Source organism: Acipenser ruthenus, chromosome 16, assembly GCF_902713425.1.
Source record: "Acipenser ruthenus chromosome 16, fAciRut3.2 maternal haplotype, whole genome shotgun sequence".
Classification (NCBI taxonomy): domain Eukaryota; kingdom Metazoa; phylum Chordata; class Actinopteri; order Acipenseriformes; family Acipenseridae; genus Acipenser; species Acipenser ruthenus.
Window position 1 is genome coordinate 6,172,028 of NC_081204.1, and position 18,249 is coordinate 6,190,276.

Sequence of the window (18,249 nt, forward strand, 5' to 3'; positions counted from 1 at the left end):
GTAAGGTAATAAAGAACATGGCCCCTGGTAATAGAGAAACCCTAACCTCATTGTCATGTGGAGGCAACTGATGGAGAAGCTGCTTGATTCTGTATTTCTCTCCAGGGCTGTTAACATAGGGCACCCTGTCCTCAGGAAGGCAGTTGTAATACTGGTGAACCTGTGGGAAATTTCATTGGATATTTTAAAACTGAAGCACTGGTAATGGCACACACTGAGGGCACACACTGAGGGCACCAATCACCAAGATTTAATTTTTTTTTTTTTTTTTTTTTAAATAAAAATGTTTTCTAAAATGTAGACAAATAAGCACCATTATGCTGATAAATACATTTGAAAAATGCCTTCTAAAATGGTTGACATTTTTACAAACCAAGTCATTAACAGACCACATTGTGCAAGGGTTTTATGGAGATGCATGTAATGTATAAATAATTTAGATGTTTTGAGGCAGATACACAGTTGGCTGGTACCCGTTTTTATTTTCCAGATAATCAGCATTAGAAACACTCAAGTAACGCATCTTTAAAAAAAAAAAAAAAAAGAAAAAAGAAAAAAAAACACACTTTAAACTTTTTACTTATAAAACAGAGATAAACATATGACAGCTATTTAAAAAGAGGTTTCAATATGCATTTGTTTTACAGAACAAACACAGCAGATTCAGACTTGCTTATCTTTTGATCTCACATTTATGACTTGCAATAAGCAGCTGGCCATCCAACAATATGATTTAACATCATGATTTACATTTAACATCGTGATTTACAAGTTTAATTTAAAAAAAAAAAAAAAAAAAACAACATTTGAAATATTTCAGCTATCCACATATTCGTACAGTTCCTTAAACCACTGGATTCTTTCATTAGGAATGAAAGTCCCTTTAATGGACTAAATAGTCAACTTCAATGCTGCCAGAGCTGAGACAAGGGCACAGTTGTTGCCAGGTTGTGATGTTTATGTATTTAAAAATGCCAAGACTGAAATAAAAAAGAATAAAACAAACAAGAAAAGTACAGACAGGAATGTTGTGGAATGACAGCTGAAATGAATACATACAGTCTGATTTTTTAATACAAGAATCTCTATCAAACATACACGCCCATTCTCTTACTACCTACAGTTTATCACCACTTTCTTTCCAATGAAAACACATTGGCTCGATATTGATAAAAGATCACCTATGTAGAATATTATTATTATTATTATTTATTTCTTAGCAGACGCCCTTATCCAGGGCGACTTACAATCGTAAGCAAAAACATTTCAAGCGTTACAATACAAGTAATACAATAAGAGCAAGAAATACAATAAAACAAGTAAAGTACAAGTTTGACAAACCACAATTCAATAATACAGCAGGTAATAGTGATAGTTACATCAGGATATGATTAAATAGTGATAGTTACATCAGGATGTGATTAAATACAAAGTACTACAGGTTAAAAACTTGGCAGATTACAGTATTCTGAAGTACAGGATTAAATGCAGTAAAATAGGGGCTGATAAGAGCAAAATAAAGCACATTTACATGAAGGGTGATAGTGTCCCAGGATACAAACAGAGGAGTTCTACAGGTGCTCTTTGAAGAGGTGAGTCTTAAGGAGGCGCCGGAATGTGGTCAGGGACTGGGCAGTCCTGACATCTGTAGGAAGGTCATTCCACCACTGCGGAGCAAGGGTGGAGAAGGAGCGGGCTTTGGAGGCAGGGGAGCGTAGCGGTGGTAGAGCTAGTCTTCTAGTGCAGGCGGAGCGGAGAGGTCGAGTGGGGGTGTAGGGAGAGATGAGGGTCTGGAGGTAGCTGGGTGCAGACTGGTCAAGGCATCTGTAGGCTAGTACAAGAGTCTTGAACTGGATGCGAGCGGTGATCGGGAGCCAGTGGAGCGAGCGGAGTAGTGGAGTAGCGTGGGCGAAGCGAGGCAGAGAGAACACTAGGCGGGCAGCAGAGTTCTGGATAGCCTTTCTGATATTTTAAGTATATATAATTTTAAACAAATGAAGTCTTGAACTAGATCATTGAATTTTATTGGGGTGCTATACCCATCACAGCTATCAAAAAGAGATAGTCAGAACCGAACAGACTAATTAAGTGAGATTATAGTGCTGCTAATGAACCATTGAGACTTGTGTTAGGTGTGAGAAAAATTACTTGGGAAAACCAGTATTTGAGTTCCCTATAAGAAAAAATAACATTTAAAATATTTCATAGGGACATAAGGGGCTATGACAATACATATTACAGTGATTCTAGCTCTTACACACACTTACACACACACACACACACACACTATATATATAGGTGCAATTAAAACCACAACGAATGTATTCATTTTATGGAATATATCAGAGCTCTGTTGCCAGTAAAACTAATGTTGCTTACTTAAACATATCATTTAGTTATCACTCTTAAGACACAATCTTATCATTCATTCTATATATATATATATATATATATATATATAGAGAGAGAGAGAGAGAGAGAGAGAGAGAGAGAGAGAGAGAGAGAGAGAGAGAGAGAGAGAGAGAGAGAGAGAGATACACATAGAGAGAGAGAGAGAGAGAGAGAGAGAGAGAGAGATACACACATACATATATACATACATACATACATGCATACTGTGCTCTGCAATTCAACACACAAGATTGTCCATTGCCTATTCCCACAGTGAAAATCCCAGAGGCTGGGCGAGGGTTTGGCTTTCGTTACGTGTAAGCAATGCAATTCTGGACGAGAACATTTTCCTTCAGAATTTATTTTTGCAGAAAACCAAACACCTCCCGAAACCTGAATTAGGAAGGTGTTCATTAAGAAGAATGTATTGGCTGTGGAAAGGGGAATGCATTTTCTCATTTTGCATTGTTCTTGGCTTTACACTGCTTTGGGGTGTGCAGCTCAATCAGCGATGATAACCTATTATTATTATTAGCCTTCCTAGCAATTTCATCTAGTCATGTACAGAATAATCATTTCCGCTCATCAGCATTTTGCAGAGAAGTTATAGCTGCATAAGGAGGGTTTTAGTGACCTTTAGAAGTCTCCAGCTGAGACTATATCAAAGCTAACCTCACCTCACATAGTTTTTTTTTGTATCAATGCTCAAACCGTGCTCAAACCGACAGGGAAGAAAAACTCTAATGCTACTTTTTTGTACCTGGATTGTGTGAAGTGTTAAGCACTTATACCTAAGAGGGTTTTGTAATGTGCAAAAGGATCACAATGTGGATTATGTCCAAAGGCAAAATGCAAATTCACCTTTTTTTTTCAGTGAATTACGCAGTTTAGTATCCCTGTCTATATAAATTCAACTTAGACAAGGGAAATTGGACAAGAGGTGACCTTAAAATCCAGGTTATTTTACTGGTTGGTCCAGAAAAAATAATGGTTCTTCAAGATGGTCAATCTGGCAGACATGACCCTAAAACCAGTCATTCAATTATCTCACCACAGTATTGTAAAAACTGCTCAATAATGTAGTCTTCTGACTGAAAAATACAGTTCATTTATTACATTCATTTCACATGTGACCTTTAAAAGAGCTGCATTCATAGCAGACATCTATGAGCCAATGACTTATTGACTTACACATTTACTCTGAAATGAGACATACCATTTCGTTAATTAACAAAAAGAAAAACCCATCTGAAAATACAGTCCCTGCTCTGTAAAGTGCTGGTCACACAATTTAGGCACATTTTTCAAGATGGATACAGGGATGCTTATTTGAGTGCTTTTGTAAATAATTCAATCAGTCACTAATACATGTTATTTGTTAAAACCTTCTTTATATAATACTATGCTACTAAAATGTTCATTCTCTTCTGTATCCAAACCGCAGGGATACTGTAAAACCATTCTCTGACTACTCTTTGAAAATATACTGAACCAAAATTAGACCCCAGGAGGGTGACTTGAACATTTCCAGAACACATGAATGTTTATTCCAGCTGGAAATAATGAATAATCCCTCCCCTGAAAAGAATCACGACAAGCAATCACATTTGTATACAATTAAAAAGATAATGGTACTAAAATGTAAAGTAAATAAACAAACCTGTTCTGGTTTTAATCCAGGGGGGACCCACGCATACTCCTCCAGGGCACAGCCGGAGTCATCATCAGACGTGGAGTTGCGTTGAAAGTCATACATGAGTTTGTTCACGGTCTTCTCCATTTCCAAAGGCATCACTGCCACAACATGCTCCTCCCGCGGGCACTTACAGTGAAGGCAAATCTTCCTGCAGAGAGCAAGAAAGCCATTTGTGAGTTGAATGTTCTTAGAGAAACTATTTAGGTGATTCTGTCCAATCAGCGGCGCTGGGACACAGAACTATAAACACATTCTTTGGCAATGTGCCTTTGGCAGTAGCCCAATGCATCCAAGGCAGCTTTCTAATCCAGCGTGTGTGTCTTTTGTGGAATATAACCCCTTTGTGTTATGACAGCCTGTGAGGGTCAGGAGACAAACTTGATTGTTAAAACTGCTGAAACCGAGTCCTTTTCTTCTTCATACCAACAAGGCAGTACCAACGCAACTGATCAGCTCAGTTACCACTCAAAAAAAGCCAATAGGCACATTTTTTACTGGTGACATACACAGCATTAAGATTTTTTAACAGTAAAAGCAGGATCTTGAGTGTTTATTTGAGCATCCAACTAATGAGACGTGGATAACTATCGTCATAACTATTAATAATGAACTTTATGTTTTATTTTTTAAACCCTTAATATATATTCAGCTTACAGTTTGAATTATGTGGCCCAGAGGCAGTTTGATTGGATGAGTTTTTAAAAATGTTTTTATTTTAAACAAAACTGAACAATCCTAAATATTCACAGCCACTCGAAGGTTCCACCCCCTTTTGCATGTTTAAAGCAATGTTATGTATGTACGAGACTTTGCGAAGGTGCTAGAGCTATCTTTTTTTTTTTTTTCTTAAAACAATACCAGTGTTGTCTGTGTTTGTTTCTTGAGTCTACAGGCTTAACTTAGTTAAGGAATGGATTTGTGCCAGAAATTCCTATTTCCTGCTATTCGTCAGATCAAAAATACACAAAGATCTAAACAGACAGTCTGCATCTGTTTTGTATCCATCCAGAATAGAGGACTCGGCCTGTGGCTCCCGCCTTCAAGAATAACAGCGCTTGTTTCCAGGGTCCAGAGTGCTACAGCTAGTTTAAACGGCTCCTGTTATGAAAAGTCAAAACACTATGAAAACAAACTGCCCAAGCTAATTTCAAACTTCATTTACTGTCTAAATACCACACTGTCAGGCAAATGTCTCAGAAAAGGTGTTTTTCTAAGCTGGTACACACCAGTAAATATTCTATTTGTGTGTTTTAAAACACGTAAAAAAATAAATAAAAAATCACAAGAATCATATCGAAAGTTGAGTCAAGTATTTCTGTTACCCAGCAGCACCATAATAAAAGTAATTTTAAATTTTTTTTTTTGGTTTCAATATACCAATTTTGACTGTTTCTGAGAGAATATTGAGACTATAAAGTCAAGCACATTAATAGTCTCTGGTTAACACCAGGCTTTACATGAATATTTAAACTAAACTGAATTGATGAAATGCTGATGTCATCTAACAGTACGGTGCTCCCCCCCCCACATCTCTCTCCACTCATTTAATTTCTATCAGAATCACTCCAGCACCCGGTCTGGATTGTTTGGAACAGCTGAGGTTTAGAAATGACTCCAAAAACGATGTACTGAGCAGCACTAAAGGTTGTTTTTATGGTGAGTATGATTACAAGTTAGTATTGTCTGCATATGGAGAGCAAAGTCAAAGCATTCTCTTGTTAAACTTCCCATTAACTCAAAAGTAATTAGGTTGGACCCACTAGTCTGACAGGCAACACAGGTCTGATACATACAAGTGGCAGACGAAATCAGATGGAGTCCAGGCTGGATGGTTAATCAAACGTCTCCAAATGCAAAAACGCCTTCCCCAGAAAGACAGTAACAAGCATGGCTTACTGACAAAGCTGTCACCGACCTGTCACGACGACAGGCAGCATCAACGCATCACCGTCACAAGTAAGAAGGACTTGTCCTGATCGAGCCTGAAGGGGAAGCAGTGTTTAATAAATGCAGCTCGTTCTTTTTGATTGCATATGATGTATCCATAATTAGGGGTTATGTTTAAGTATTCGCCTTCGGTTACAAAATGTTTAACGCGCAAGACTTTGTCTTTTGTTTCCTTTTAGACAATGAATTGCAATGTAACCTTGGCTGGAAAACGGGGTCACATTAAAGGTAATTGGCTTTATCAAGGCACAATTCCTTGTGACAGGTGAAAAATAAAATCCCATAATATCCCCCTAGCTCACAACAAGCTAAGCATTCTGATTTGCCCTCAAGCTCTGTCTTTGTTTCACCTTAAAATATTTTAATTCGAGTGGTAGACAATAAAATCCAGTTCACATCCTAAAACAAATGAAGAGATATATATCTTGACCACAAATATTACACAGCCTTGAACTTGCCTTTATCAAGTCCAGAAGGATGAAAGTCAGAACCTTAAAGCTTTCCTATTATAGCTCCTGAGCACCAGGAATGACAGTAATCCGCTGTATGCGTGATGTAAGGGCACAGCCATTCAGTATAATGTGCTAAACATCAGATGTGTTGCCAAATTAACAGTAAATCCAGTACAGACATAATGCCTAACCTAGCCATAGACAAATCAATTTACTGTATGGTATGTCAGCAAAAAAAGAAAAAAAAAAAGCATACCAAATGTTGTTCTCCAGAAACCATGCAACATGTGGCAGGGTCTTAAAAATGTGGATGTCTTTCTTGCCCTCAGAGCCTTTTGATGTGGCTCCCAGAATCATAACAGAATGCTTATAAAGTCCTTGTTGCCTTTCCATAGCGTCATCCCCCCCAGCTGGTTTTAAACAACATCACCAAATAATTCACAGCCCTATTCAGAGCAGCTGGTAGAAAACATCAGCCAATGTTTGCTCTGACATTGTCCCGGCTGGTCATTCTTTACACCCCTTAGCTAGCAGTGTCAGATTAAGGGTTAATTCAACATGCGGGTGTGCTTTCCTGTGCTTCCAGGCACCTAGATGAAAAACAGTGGATTGCACAGTTTATTTACACACTTAAAAGAAAATAAATCTAAAAACAAATACATATATAATTTTTTTTTTTAAAAATGGCATGCAGATCATTTTTTGGTTTCTACTTCAAGAAATGAAAAACGACATGGTCCTATTCTAAAACTGTAATAATAGAATGGGTTCCACCTTTACAAGATTACTCTTTTCACCTGCCATCATAAAATCATAATCCTTCCTTCTCTCTGCACAGCACAGGCACCTGTGCGGAATGCGTATTAATGGAACACATTTTAGGCAACACAGCAGACAAATCTACTGCTGACAGTGCTAATAAATACCTAATCTTTTCATCTTGATTCAATAAGCACACTGTTTGAACAGTAATCTCTTAGGCAGTAAAATATCCTCTTTTTTAAATCATGTAACATCATTTAAATAAAGCAGTAAGATTTTTTTCCTCTTTGTGAACACACGCATCACAATGTATGATTCAGAATAGTAGCTTAGTAGCTGAATTCAAGGTTCACAACGGTGCAGTAAAATGAATAAACAACTTAGACAGGATATAACTGATCTATGTCTGTAGTTTAAGGTATTGTAATTATTCAGGGCTGTGACTGACATACTGTCTTTTGAGACTCAGTAACCCATCTGTGAAAGCCATCACTGGGCTCACTGTTTGTGTATTCTGATAGTGAGAACTGCCTAAGGCTCTACTAAGAGTAGATGTCTTTTGTGTTGTTTAATGACGTTTAAATTGCAAATGGCTAAAATGTTGGAAATCTAAATAAAGCCGGAAAGCACTGTATCCATGAACTGGATGCTTAGAAGAATTTCAATTCTTAGAAATGGCATTTGGGTAACCATATGCCCAGGTATACGACTTGGTTTAATGGGGGAATAATGGCTGTGGGGGAGTTCTTTGCTTCATTTCTGTAGCTTTACAAAGATTGAGCTACATCTGCTGGAGTCACATTATTCTACCGTTACTCTGTTCAAATGCTAATCCAGGATGACCCATTCTGATTCAATCAATCAATCCTCAGGACAGTCAAACCACCATGACTAAAAAACAAAGAGTAATCAGATTAAAACCTTTACCAGGGCACGGGTCATGTCTACATCACAAACAGCAACATACAACAAAACTACAGCTGTATCCCTTTAAAAACATGTATTTAAAAAGGAGAACAAATGCAGTACAAAATGTAAAAGACCCACATCTGACAAATTCTGAACAAAACTGACTTCTGGTTTAAAAAAGGGTCATCAAGATTTATTTTATTTAAGCTGTAACAGTTCTAATCAAAAATGTAAAATCCTGATGTCTTTATGCTGCTTTTTACCATAACATGTCAGCTTCTTATCCCCCAGATAAATTAAATTATGAAAGGGCATAGTCTTGAGTTCATTACAGTTTCCTGAAATGATTATATTTCCTATTGATGTATACCTTATACTTTGCATGTTGTTTCAGACAATGTATCTGAATGCACAGTAGCACGATGCAAAACATACTGCAGGACTCTGATGCTAACACAGATTTTCAGATAGAAAATGAGAGATGTAATACTAGGTCTGACTTATCTACAGTGCACACAAAATCATTTCTTTTCAGAAATTGAAAATCCTTTCAAATGTCACAGAAATCATGAACCTTAACCTACCAAGGTTAAATAAAGAAATTCAATTTAGGTTAAATAAAACGTAGGTTCAACCAGGCATAACAATTGTAAAAATTTTAAAAATGGTATCCGTCCAGTAAGCAAACGCAAACCATTATTATTTCTTACCTTTCAATGCAGTCTCTGAAAGCTAGTCAGCACCCTGTTCCCTGGTGGGGTTTGTTTTTATAATGCACTGTTCATTGCAAACCTCCTCAAACAGCATACGCACCACCACAATGTGATAAACCATCCTATTCCCAATCCTTTCTGTGCAACGCTGCTAGTTTTTTCTACAGAGTGAGCAGCAAGCTTTTGTCAAAGCCTTTCAAGAGACACATATCAAACTTGCAGATTCCTGGAAAAAAAATAAAAATCTCAAAGCCGAGTGCCAGCAGGTCAAGCACTGTCTCTGCACTTTGTTTTCACAAGACTTTTGGAAACGTAAACTGTCCTCCCTTACAATTTGTGCTTTGTTCCTTTTCCTCTAAAAAAAAAAAAAAAAAAAAAAAACATATATCCTCCTCTTCTTCCTTTGCAGAAACCCAAATGAATCCAACAGGCTCAGCCTCCAGTTTATTAAAGCTTACAGACAAGCAAGCCAGTGTATGTTTAACTTGATCTCCAAGGTCTCCCCAGCACAAGACATTTGAAAGGAAATCTGCAGCCTTGCCAGCGCAATCACTGAGCAGGAGTACTGGCTGTTGCAGTCTACACACCTCCTGCATGCTAATGAAGGCAGTGATGTCAGCAAGTCAACGTCCTTACATCAGTATAATTAGCAGTATGAACGACTGGCATTTTTGATTCGTTTGCATGTAAATCAGGCAATTTCCCTCAATCAACAGCCCCAGGGCTAGTCGCACATTCTTCAAGATTGCAGGGTCTAACCACCCAAATTAGTGACGCTTCTGGGTGGACAAAATATTGGCTTTTGAAGCTGTAAGCATTTGGATCTCTTGGATTACGGCTTTGAACCAACAATCATTGACCATTAGCAGCTCCTGCCTGCCATTTACAACACAATGTATTCCTGGATGTAATGCCACAGCTTTTTCCTTAAACAAAATCAATATTCTTTTTCTTTAATGAGCAATCGTTACAGAAACATTGATTTGGAGCGCTCACTGGTGTCAAAATTGTACATTTGTGATTTTGCTCAACTTCATATACACCTCTGTATAACAAGAAGCCTAGTAGAAAATTGCAGTAAAAATCCAGGCAACATTTATTATAAAAGTATTTTATGTTGCCCTCAGGGATATTTTTAAATTCTTGTCACAAATGTCTAAATTAATGGGATGTCCCTATTCGATGTTTCTTAATTGTTGGGTCCCGAACTGTCTTTAGGCGTTTATTGAATTGCTTTCAATTATTCCTCCCTTTATTATCTTGCAAAACTGGGATTACTGGTTCATATCATTACTTCTCTTGATGGGGAAACCATAGCCCAAGGCTTCCCCTCTGATATTATGACTACTGTTCTTAAAACCCCATCATGTCTGTCTGGTATGGCTGGCAGCAGTATTCTGTTATGGATCGGGATTCAAAAGCAATTTCAGAATTAAAAAACAAAACAAACTTTTCTGAAGCATGAATGCAAAATCACGGGAAGCTAATATTTATATCATTTCTAGTTGTAGTGGGTTATTGCACCTCCCGACTAGTTCCCAGGTAAGGGGAAGTCATTTACAACAACATTGCTATATGTATGTATGTATGTATGTATGTATGTATTTGAATTTAACAAAGGGAAATCTCATTTACAAGTATTTCCTTTGGAAGCAAATTAGAAACTAAACATTTAGAACCGAAAAAATGCGATTAACATTAAATTATGAAACATGGTTCAATGATTACAACGCTGATAGAAACTCACTAATTGTATTGAAATCTGCCAAGATTTGAGATCAATCTAAGAGCTGCAGTTAAAGTTGATATATATATATATGTGTGTGTGTGTGTGTGTGTGTGTGTGTGTGTGTGAAACGCCCACACAGATCACTATGGTGATTGTTTGAACACAGTTCCATTTTAAAAGCTGTTATATTCTAAAGCATTTCAAATTCTTTTGCTTTTATTCGTGGAAAGTACAAGCTTTGCTTAATTACAGCGGTGATCTGACATAAACATCTTCATGACTTAATCACATCATTAAACTGATTCAGTAATCACTGCTGGGTGAGTCCTATACTATAATATGCAATGCTATATCTGCCTCTACCTTCTCGCCTCATCCGTACAAACTATTAATACCAACATGCCTTAAAGGTTACTTCCTGCTTCGTGAGCTTGTTTCCTGAAGAAAAAATAAAAAAATAAATAAAATAAAATAAAACAATTCTGCTTGGATGATGTGGAAACTTCTTGACTGACCAAAACCCTTACAGGCTTAATCAAAATAATTGAAGTCTGGAAATCCGATATGAATCTTGTTCTGTTAGCAGAAAACATTCCCATTTCACAAGACTGGAAACAAATGGATTTCCAAATCATTTAAGACACAAGGTAACAATACTATATTCCACTGTCTACACATTCGTGGCCTATTTTATTGATCTAAAACAGCGACAGATCCAATTACTGCCACCATTTCACAAAACAGTATATCAATCCTGCTGGTGTTTCCCCCCCCCAGGAGTGAGTTGGCCTACATTACTACACCACACAAACAACAACAAATGCAGGTGTCATTCTCTGGATTATTAAAACAGAGACCAGCTTTTACATTTTGAATTTCAGAATTTATAATTTATCCCTGCAGTTTTACTATTAATTACATGCTGGCTCGGGCCTTAACATGCACCTTACTTTGTATATTTAGCAAAAATAGAAAAAAGCAATTCCTCATCAGCTATGCATCCGTTTAACACGTTTAAATCATTAAAAAAAAGAACGTATACATTTTAACAGTAGCAATTACCTTTTCCCCCTCTACTTATCACTGTGTAGAGATTTGAAAAAGAACCACACTGCAGCTCTTCTCAGCCACGGCACCATTTCTTGGTCAATCATAATGCTTGACTGCAGTTTTACATGGCATTTACTCCAACCAGTAATAAATATGTCACAGCACTGGGTACGTACGATAACACATGTACCGAGTAACTGAGCGTTTTAATATGTGGTTTATGTATTCCTGTGCTAAAACCATTTCATTTGGCCAAGTACTTTGTGAGTCTGCCATAATCCAAAACCTGTTTTTATTTTATTCTGCAACAAAACACATTTAGTAATTCAAAAGGCTTGCACCAGATTGTAACGAATTAGAACACTTGTGAATGCAAACAGCTGCCATGCATTTACCAGTGTATAAACGCTTTATACATCTAGTCTTTTGTTTCTTTAGCAGTATATTTTCCCTCAGGCCTAATCAACAAAAGTGTAAATAGGCTGGCCATGAAAGAGTGGGGGGGAAAAACATATAACTTCCTAAAAAATGGGTGCCCCATTCTAATTTGATTTTAATCTTGCAAAAAATAACACTATTACGATAAGAACATGAGCCCAATTTCTCAGAATAGCATTTTGCTAAAATGGCGGCTTTTCATGTGGCAACTGTAGATGGGTATCAGTCTAAAACAAACAAAGGTGGGTCATATCCTGATCCAACAGCTGACTCGTTTGGTCTTTCATGTTTCTTAGGGCGTCAAGATAACTGCATACCTATCGAAGAATAAGCAGCCATTACGTCAGACAGCACTTCCAGCTGATTTCCTGTTGTAAAAAAAGGCAAAGATCTATTTCCTAGAAAAGTTCTCACAAAACTATTCTGTTTCATTGTATAGGGCTTGTTTTCGCCACTAAAAATGACCTTGTGAAATGCCAGAGAAAAGAGCAACTTTATGAAGGGTCACCACAGAAACGATTACTATTAAGGAACAATATTGTTTCTCTTCCTCACCATACTTTCTACTGTTAGGAAAGAGAAGTCTTTGAGAATGAATATTATTTATGACCTACTTTGAGACTGCCATATCATTTTTAGTTTGATATTATAAAATTTGGGTCAGAGAAACAAAACAAGAGCAATTTTTCATTTTATATAAAAAGATTAAATTTATAAAATAAAGGTTTGCTGTACTGAGGGGGAGGGTTGAGTATAACAGGCTGGCACTGAGTGAGGACTAAACATTGTTGCTAGGCGCTGCCGACTACTGCATTGAAAATTGCAGGGTCAAAAGTGCCACCCATCATCATACAACTAATTTGTTAAACATTTCAGTATGGACTCACCAGGATCAACATATTGAGGCACATTATTAACATTTTCAAATGTGCCCCAGTAGAAACTGCAGTCACCGTCTTACAGAAATACACATAAAATGACACAGGTTTTAATGTTGTTAAAAAAGACACCCGGCAGAGAAATCCCAGCAAATGTGAAAATCATGAGCACTAAGGGCGGCACCAAACATTGCAAGTCAAATGTAGCACTACTTACTATTGTTAGGAGGTTTGGTGGTCCAGTGGTAAAGAAAGGGGCTTACCAGGAGATTCCGGGTTCAATCCCAGCTCAGCCACTGACTCAGTGTGTGTAACCCTGAGCATATTGTAAGTGACTCTGCAGCAGCAGTTGGGAAGCATAGTTCACCCCCTAGTCTCTGTAAGTCGCTTTGGATAAAAGCATCTGCTAAATGACTAATTAATATTAATAATAAAAATAATGATAAATGCTTATTACTGTCCATTAAAAGAGGCTGTTTCCCTGTAGCTGGTGAGCTACAAAGCTACAGTTACCAGTTACCAAGAGACGACTAGGGTTTTCTTCTAACCCAAATAAAATGTTTTTCCTGTGTAGCAGTTCAGCTCACACCATTTCTTTACCTCTAACGCCAGAATTCACTTGTGAAATACTCCCAGTGGGAGAAATCCATTATGCCAACCTGCAAATCAATAAAAAGATGGGAGCAGGTGTCAGAACTTTTCTCATCCAAATGGAATACATTACTAAGAGACTTCAAGGTGGCTGAGCCACATGATAATCCTTTTCATTCCGATTCATTACTCAAGGTCACCACAGTACTGAAGTGTGAGATGCTGTTTCTGATTTCTACTAACAGGTGCTGGAGACATATATATATATATATGTGATTATTTACTGAGCAAAATGTGATGTAGGAAAGAAAACTGGTTTTGATCTTTGCAACTTCCACAAACCTTATGATCTTACTGTATGTGATGCAAGGAAACGGAAATTGTTTGACACTAACTTGACAGACTTGACCAAAATGCACTAGATTCTAAATTCTATAAATAAACTTTAGAATATTAGAAACGTATCTATAATACCATTTTTACAAAGGTGATTAAATATTTGTCTTGGGGGAGACTATTATAATCTTGTGTGTCACCAAGGAAGGATGGATGCACGTTCTTCTAATTTGAATGGTTTATTCAGAACATATTACATATATTCTACAGTCTTTTTAAATAAATTAGGTTGAATAATGGCTTAAAAAAAAAAAATCCCCCAAGCATTTGCATGTTTAATTTCGCAAGACACACTCCCACAAGAAACCTGTGAACAAAATCTTTGTCATTAAACCATGTCATGTTCCATTTGTGAACAGCTTTTCTACTTGGGCACATACTGTATCATGATCTGTACAGTGATATTGTTTAGATTCTGTATTGGTGCATACAACAGGGACCCCTGTGAAACACCCTTTCTGTTTGGACACCATGTCGTTCAACACACCACGATTTAAATACATTTCTATGTGTCAACAAACTAAAAGCTCAAATTCAAATGCTGCCAGCAGCAGTTCCAAGATGTTTTTTTTTTCGATGGAAACAGACTGGGTATGTAAAAACAAGCCAAACAAAATAGCACCTTCGAGCACTTCTAGTTCTGCCGAGTCTGCTAAAAACATTCAAAGCATTCAGGGTTTATAACCGCAGTATAATATCTCTGTTACACACCGGACAGTGGTAGTGTGCCAGGGGCTATTTTTATTTAACCTAATCAGAGATCTATAAAATTGTTAATCTTTCCGAACAGATAGACAACCATTTGCACTCCGTTTAAAAAGATTGAAATGTGCCGTTAACTTCATTATATATAAATTGTTCAGTCCTTGCTGCGTCCTTGGATGAGCAGCTTACTGAATTATAAACAAGACAAGTGTATAAAAAGACCTTGGACTCCTGCAAGGGAATTTGTTGGGTTTTAAAGTGCTGAAATATGAGTTGCAAAAATGTCAGCATTCACTTCTGTCTTTTGTAAATTACGTTTTTAAAACTTACCAATGACCAAAGAAATTCCAAAACACAACAATGTAAGCTATCAGCATTACACATCAAAAATCGTAATATTTTGTTCCAGAAAAAATAAAAAAAGGACCAACAATACCCATGCTTAATTCTTAACCTTATGCAATGCGATTCTTTCTGTGGAATTAACACAGTCTACATGATTGTGAGCTTCTGTCTTCATTGACTTGTCAGTTTGGATCTGAAATGAAGTAGGTTTATAGCTGTGTTAAAGAAAGCAGATTAACATACAATCCCGATCTCCTGTATAATTAGCAACATGAAAGGTTATTTAAGGTTGGACTACTGCATTATATTCCACGTCAAGTCATTAAATATATTTTTCCCATAAAAAATATAAAGGGTGTGTTATGAGTTGGAATAAACTTCTATTTCAGCCTTACACACTCTATAACAGAACGTTGTCAGACCATGTTTATCTCCAGTGATCGCCTGCTGTACTTTTCTGTAGTTCTATTTGTCTGTGACCCAAAAATAATAAAAAAATATATAAATAATGGATACAACTTCAAGTTTATTCTCACAAAAGTGCAATATTACTCTGTAAATGACCTACATACTGAAACCTTTTTTTTGTGTCTGCGTCTCTGGCCACATTTTGCTTAGCGGAAATTATATGGAAATTTCTGAATCATTTGGTTTTCAAATTGCTCAACTCAAATCTATCGGTTTATAATAGAGACTGAGTGCAATAAAATGATTCAATCTGATTACACTTCTGTAATTTAGCGTTTGTGTTATGTATAAATTCAATTAAAGGAAAACAAAAAGTGAAGATTAATATTAAAATTAACTGCATTACTTTTAACATTAACTATAGTAAGTATTATTTCAATATGATATTACCCAAGCTACTTATTGCCATGTTGTAATTTATTAATTTAACATCATCGTTTTGTGTTTCATTCTCATAATTGTTATAACAAAATGTTTGATTTATAAAATTGCTCTACTATATATAAAAAGGTGGTTTTAATGAAAGACAAAATCTTCCATTGTTAAATAGCCCAATTACTGATTTCCCTTAGGAGTCTCTATTGTCACATCTGAGGGCCACGCATCACAGAAAAAGAAAGAAAAAAGACTGTCACCACATTCCCGTACAGGGAAACCATAACTGAAGATCACAGACTTTCATTTTGAAAGTGAGCCAAAATAAACTGTCACAGAAACATTTTAAACAACATAAAACTCTGCATCCAGTTTTGCTTTCCTCCTGGCTAGTGATTCAACACTTGACGTTAATTCATTTTAAAAATGGCTTGTGGTTGAAATATGCATGCATTGTTATCTCTGCTTGTCTTGACTCCTCTGAACCAGTTACTGTACATTTCATTGGCACGCAGGCTCACTTTAAAAAGGCAACAATGTGCCGATAAAAAGCAATGATATCTCCCCCTCCCAAAAGATGATTGGGCTGTTGAATAAACCTGACTAAATCAGGCAGCTGACAACTCTTACAAATATTTAGCAGGCCTTCTAAGGCAGTATACAGATACCGATTGTACAAAAGATGTCTGACTGCATCATGCTCAGAGCAACACCCCACAGTAGAGCAGGGAGGTCAGTGCTTCAGCTGTCAGAGTCTAGTATCCTTGAAAACCCAAATTAATCAGACACTTAGACAGGGGCCTAAAGGTGAACTCAATGAAACGGTAAGCCAATGTACTGAAGATGTATATCTTCATCCAGTAATGCAATAGCCTTCTGGTTCAGTAAATCTCCAGCTTCAGTCAATACAGGACACGGCTCGGCTTTCATGCTCATGTGACCTTTAGAAACCTGGCTTAGGATACTGATCATTTGCATTTAGCTGCTGCATTAAGTGATCGTGGTTTTAAAAAAACAAAACAAAAAAACACGACTAAATGCTGCATTAAAATCTGCATAATTGACCTTAACAATAAGCGTGATCATTATACATATTTAAATAACATTTGATTATTAATGTCAAAGAAAATTTCTGTTAGCTTTTAATTGTCTGAATGCTGCTTGCTAGTGCATGACTGGACCATCTTTAAATCACAAAGCCATTAAAAAAGGATGTGTGTATGTATATATATATATATATGAGCTATTAAAATAATGACTTGACATTTGCAGGTTCTTTACCTCCATCAACAGCAATTTATCCATTAAATCTGCCAAATTAGCTCTGATTAGCAGTGATGCGTCTTAGCAAACATATTCTGTGATATTACATGATTTTATCATTACCGAAAAAATAAATAAATAAATAATAATTCTTCTATAATGACAGATATGGCATAAAATCTTATCTGCATGTACATTTTTAAGGAAAAAAATTGAAATTGGTTAGTCTTTAACATGGCTGAGGTCAGTAAAGACTTTTTATCCTTGACCTGCAACATAAGCACATTCAAAATGTAAACAGCTTCCATAAGAGGCAGGGGAACATCCCCCCAGTGCAAGTTCATTCCCCTCACTGCACTAACAGTGAATTAGCATATAGAAAAGGGGGGTGAAATACCCCACCTCTCTGGCCATAAACTTGTGCAAACTTTGAAGATCCTGAGCTGTCCAGTTCAACTTTAAAAAAAACAAACAAGCTTTATTTTACTGCCTATTTAGGAATACAAAGCCTTTAAGTATGATCTGGATAGTAAAATATGAAAACTGCAGAATATATGCAGTAAACCATTTATTTTCCACTTCAAAGAATTAGCAGAATTAGTCACTTTTGTTATGATTTACATGCAAACCAACAATCCTGTGGATGTAAAAACACACGTGGTATATAATGGTTTAATACACTTATAAGTAAAATACCAAACTGAATTAAAAGTTAGATATTGCTATATTTGATATGATTAAAAGAAACCTACAGGTGTTGTGCCTATGTTGATAGAATGAACATAATATGCTAATTAGTCCCTCCTTTATATTTTTACCATTTAACTTGCAACTGTGGTAACCATGTCTTTCTAAAATAGCACAACTATGGTTTTAATAAAATACAGAATGCTCACGTTAACGTGTATTGGGGTGTGGAGTTGGATTTTCTTTAAACTGATTACATACAATTATGGATGCAAATCTTAAACCTAAGCAAACATTTAACACAGCTGCTACTGCCACCCTTTCATTATTTCTGAAATACTCATACCCAGCAGGATTAAAGCTATGGAGTTTAGGGAACCATAATTGTTTACACATGGAAGCTGTGTACATTAAGACATACCATGTAATGAAGAATGTATTAACTGACATAGCT

General features: G+C 36.5%; 1 protein-coding gene across 3 annotated transcripts in view; it reads right to left on the reverse strand.

Moving 5' to 3' along the window:
* LOC117411849 (prickle-like protein 2) overlaps window positions 1–18,249 on the reverse strand; it is a 74,585-nt gene that overhangs the window by 9,209 nt on the left and 47,127 nt on the right. For 2 of the 3 annotated variants that reach the window (XM_058988590.1, XM_058988592.1), the window contains 2 exons: window positions 4,052–4,235; window positions 47–160 (listed from right to left, as the gene is read on the reverse strand). In XM_058988590.1, coding sequence (XP_058844573.1) covers window positions 47–160; window positions 4,052–4,235 — 298 coding nt within the window. Of the gene's footprint in view, window positions 1–46; window positions 161–4,051; window positions 4,236–8,867; window positions 9,414–18,249 lie in introns of those variants that run through there. The other variant, XM_058988591.1, reaches the window with a different exon arrangement.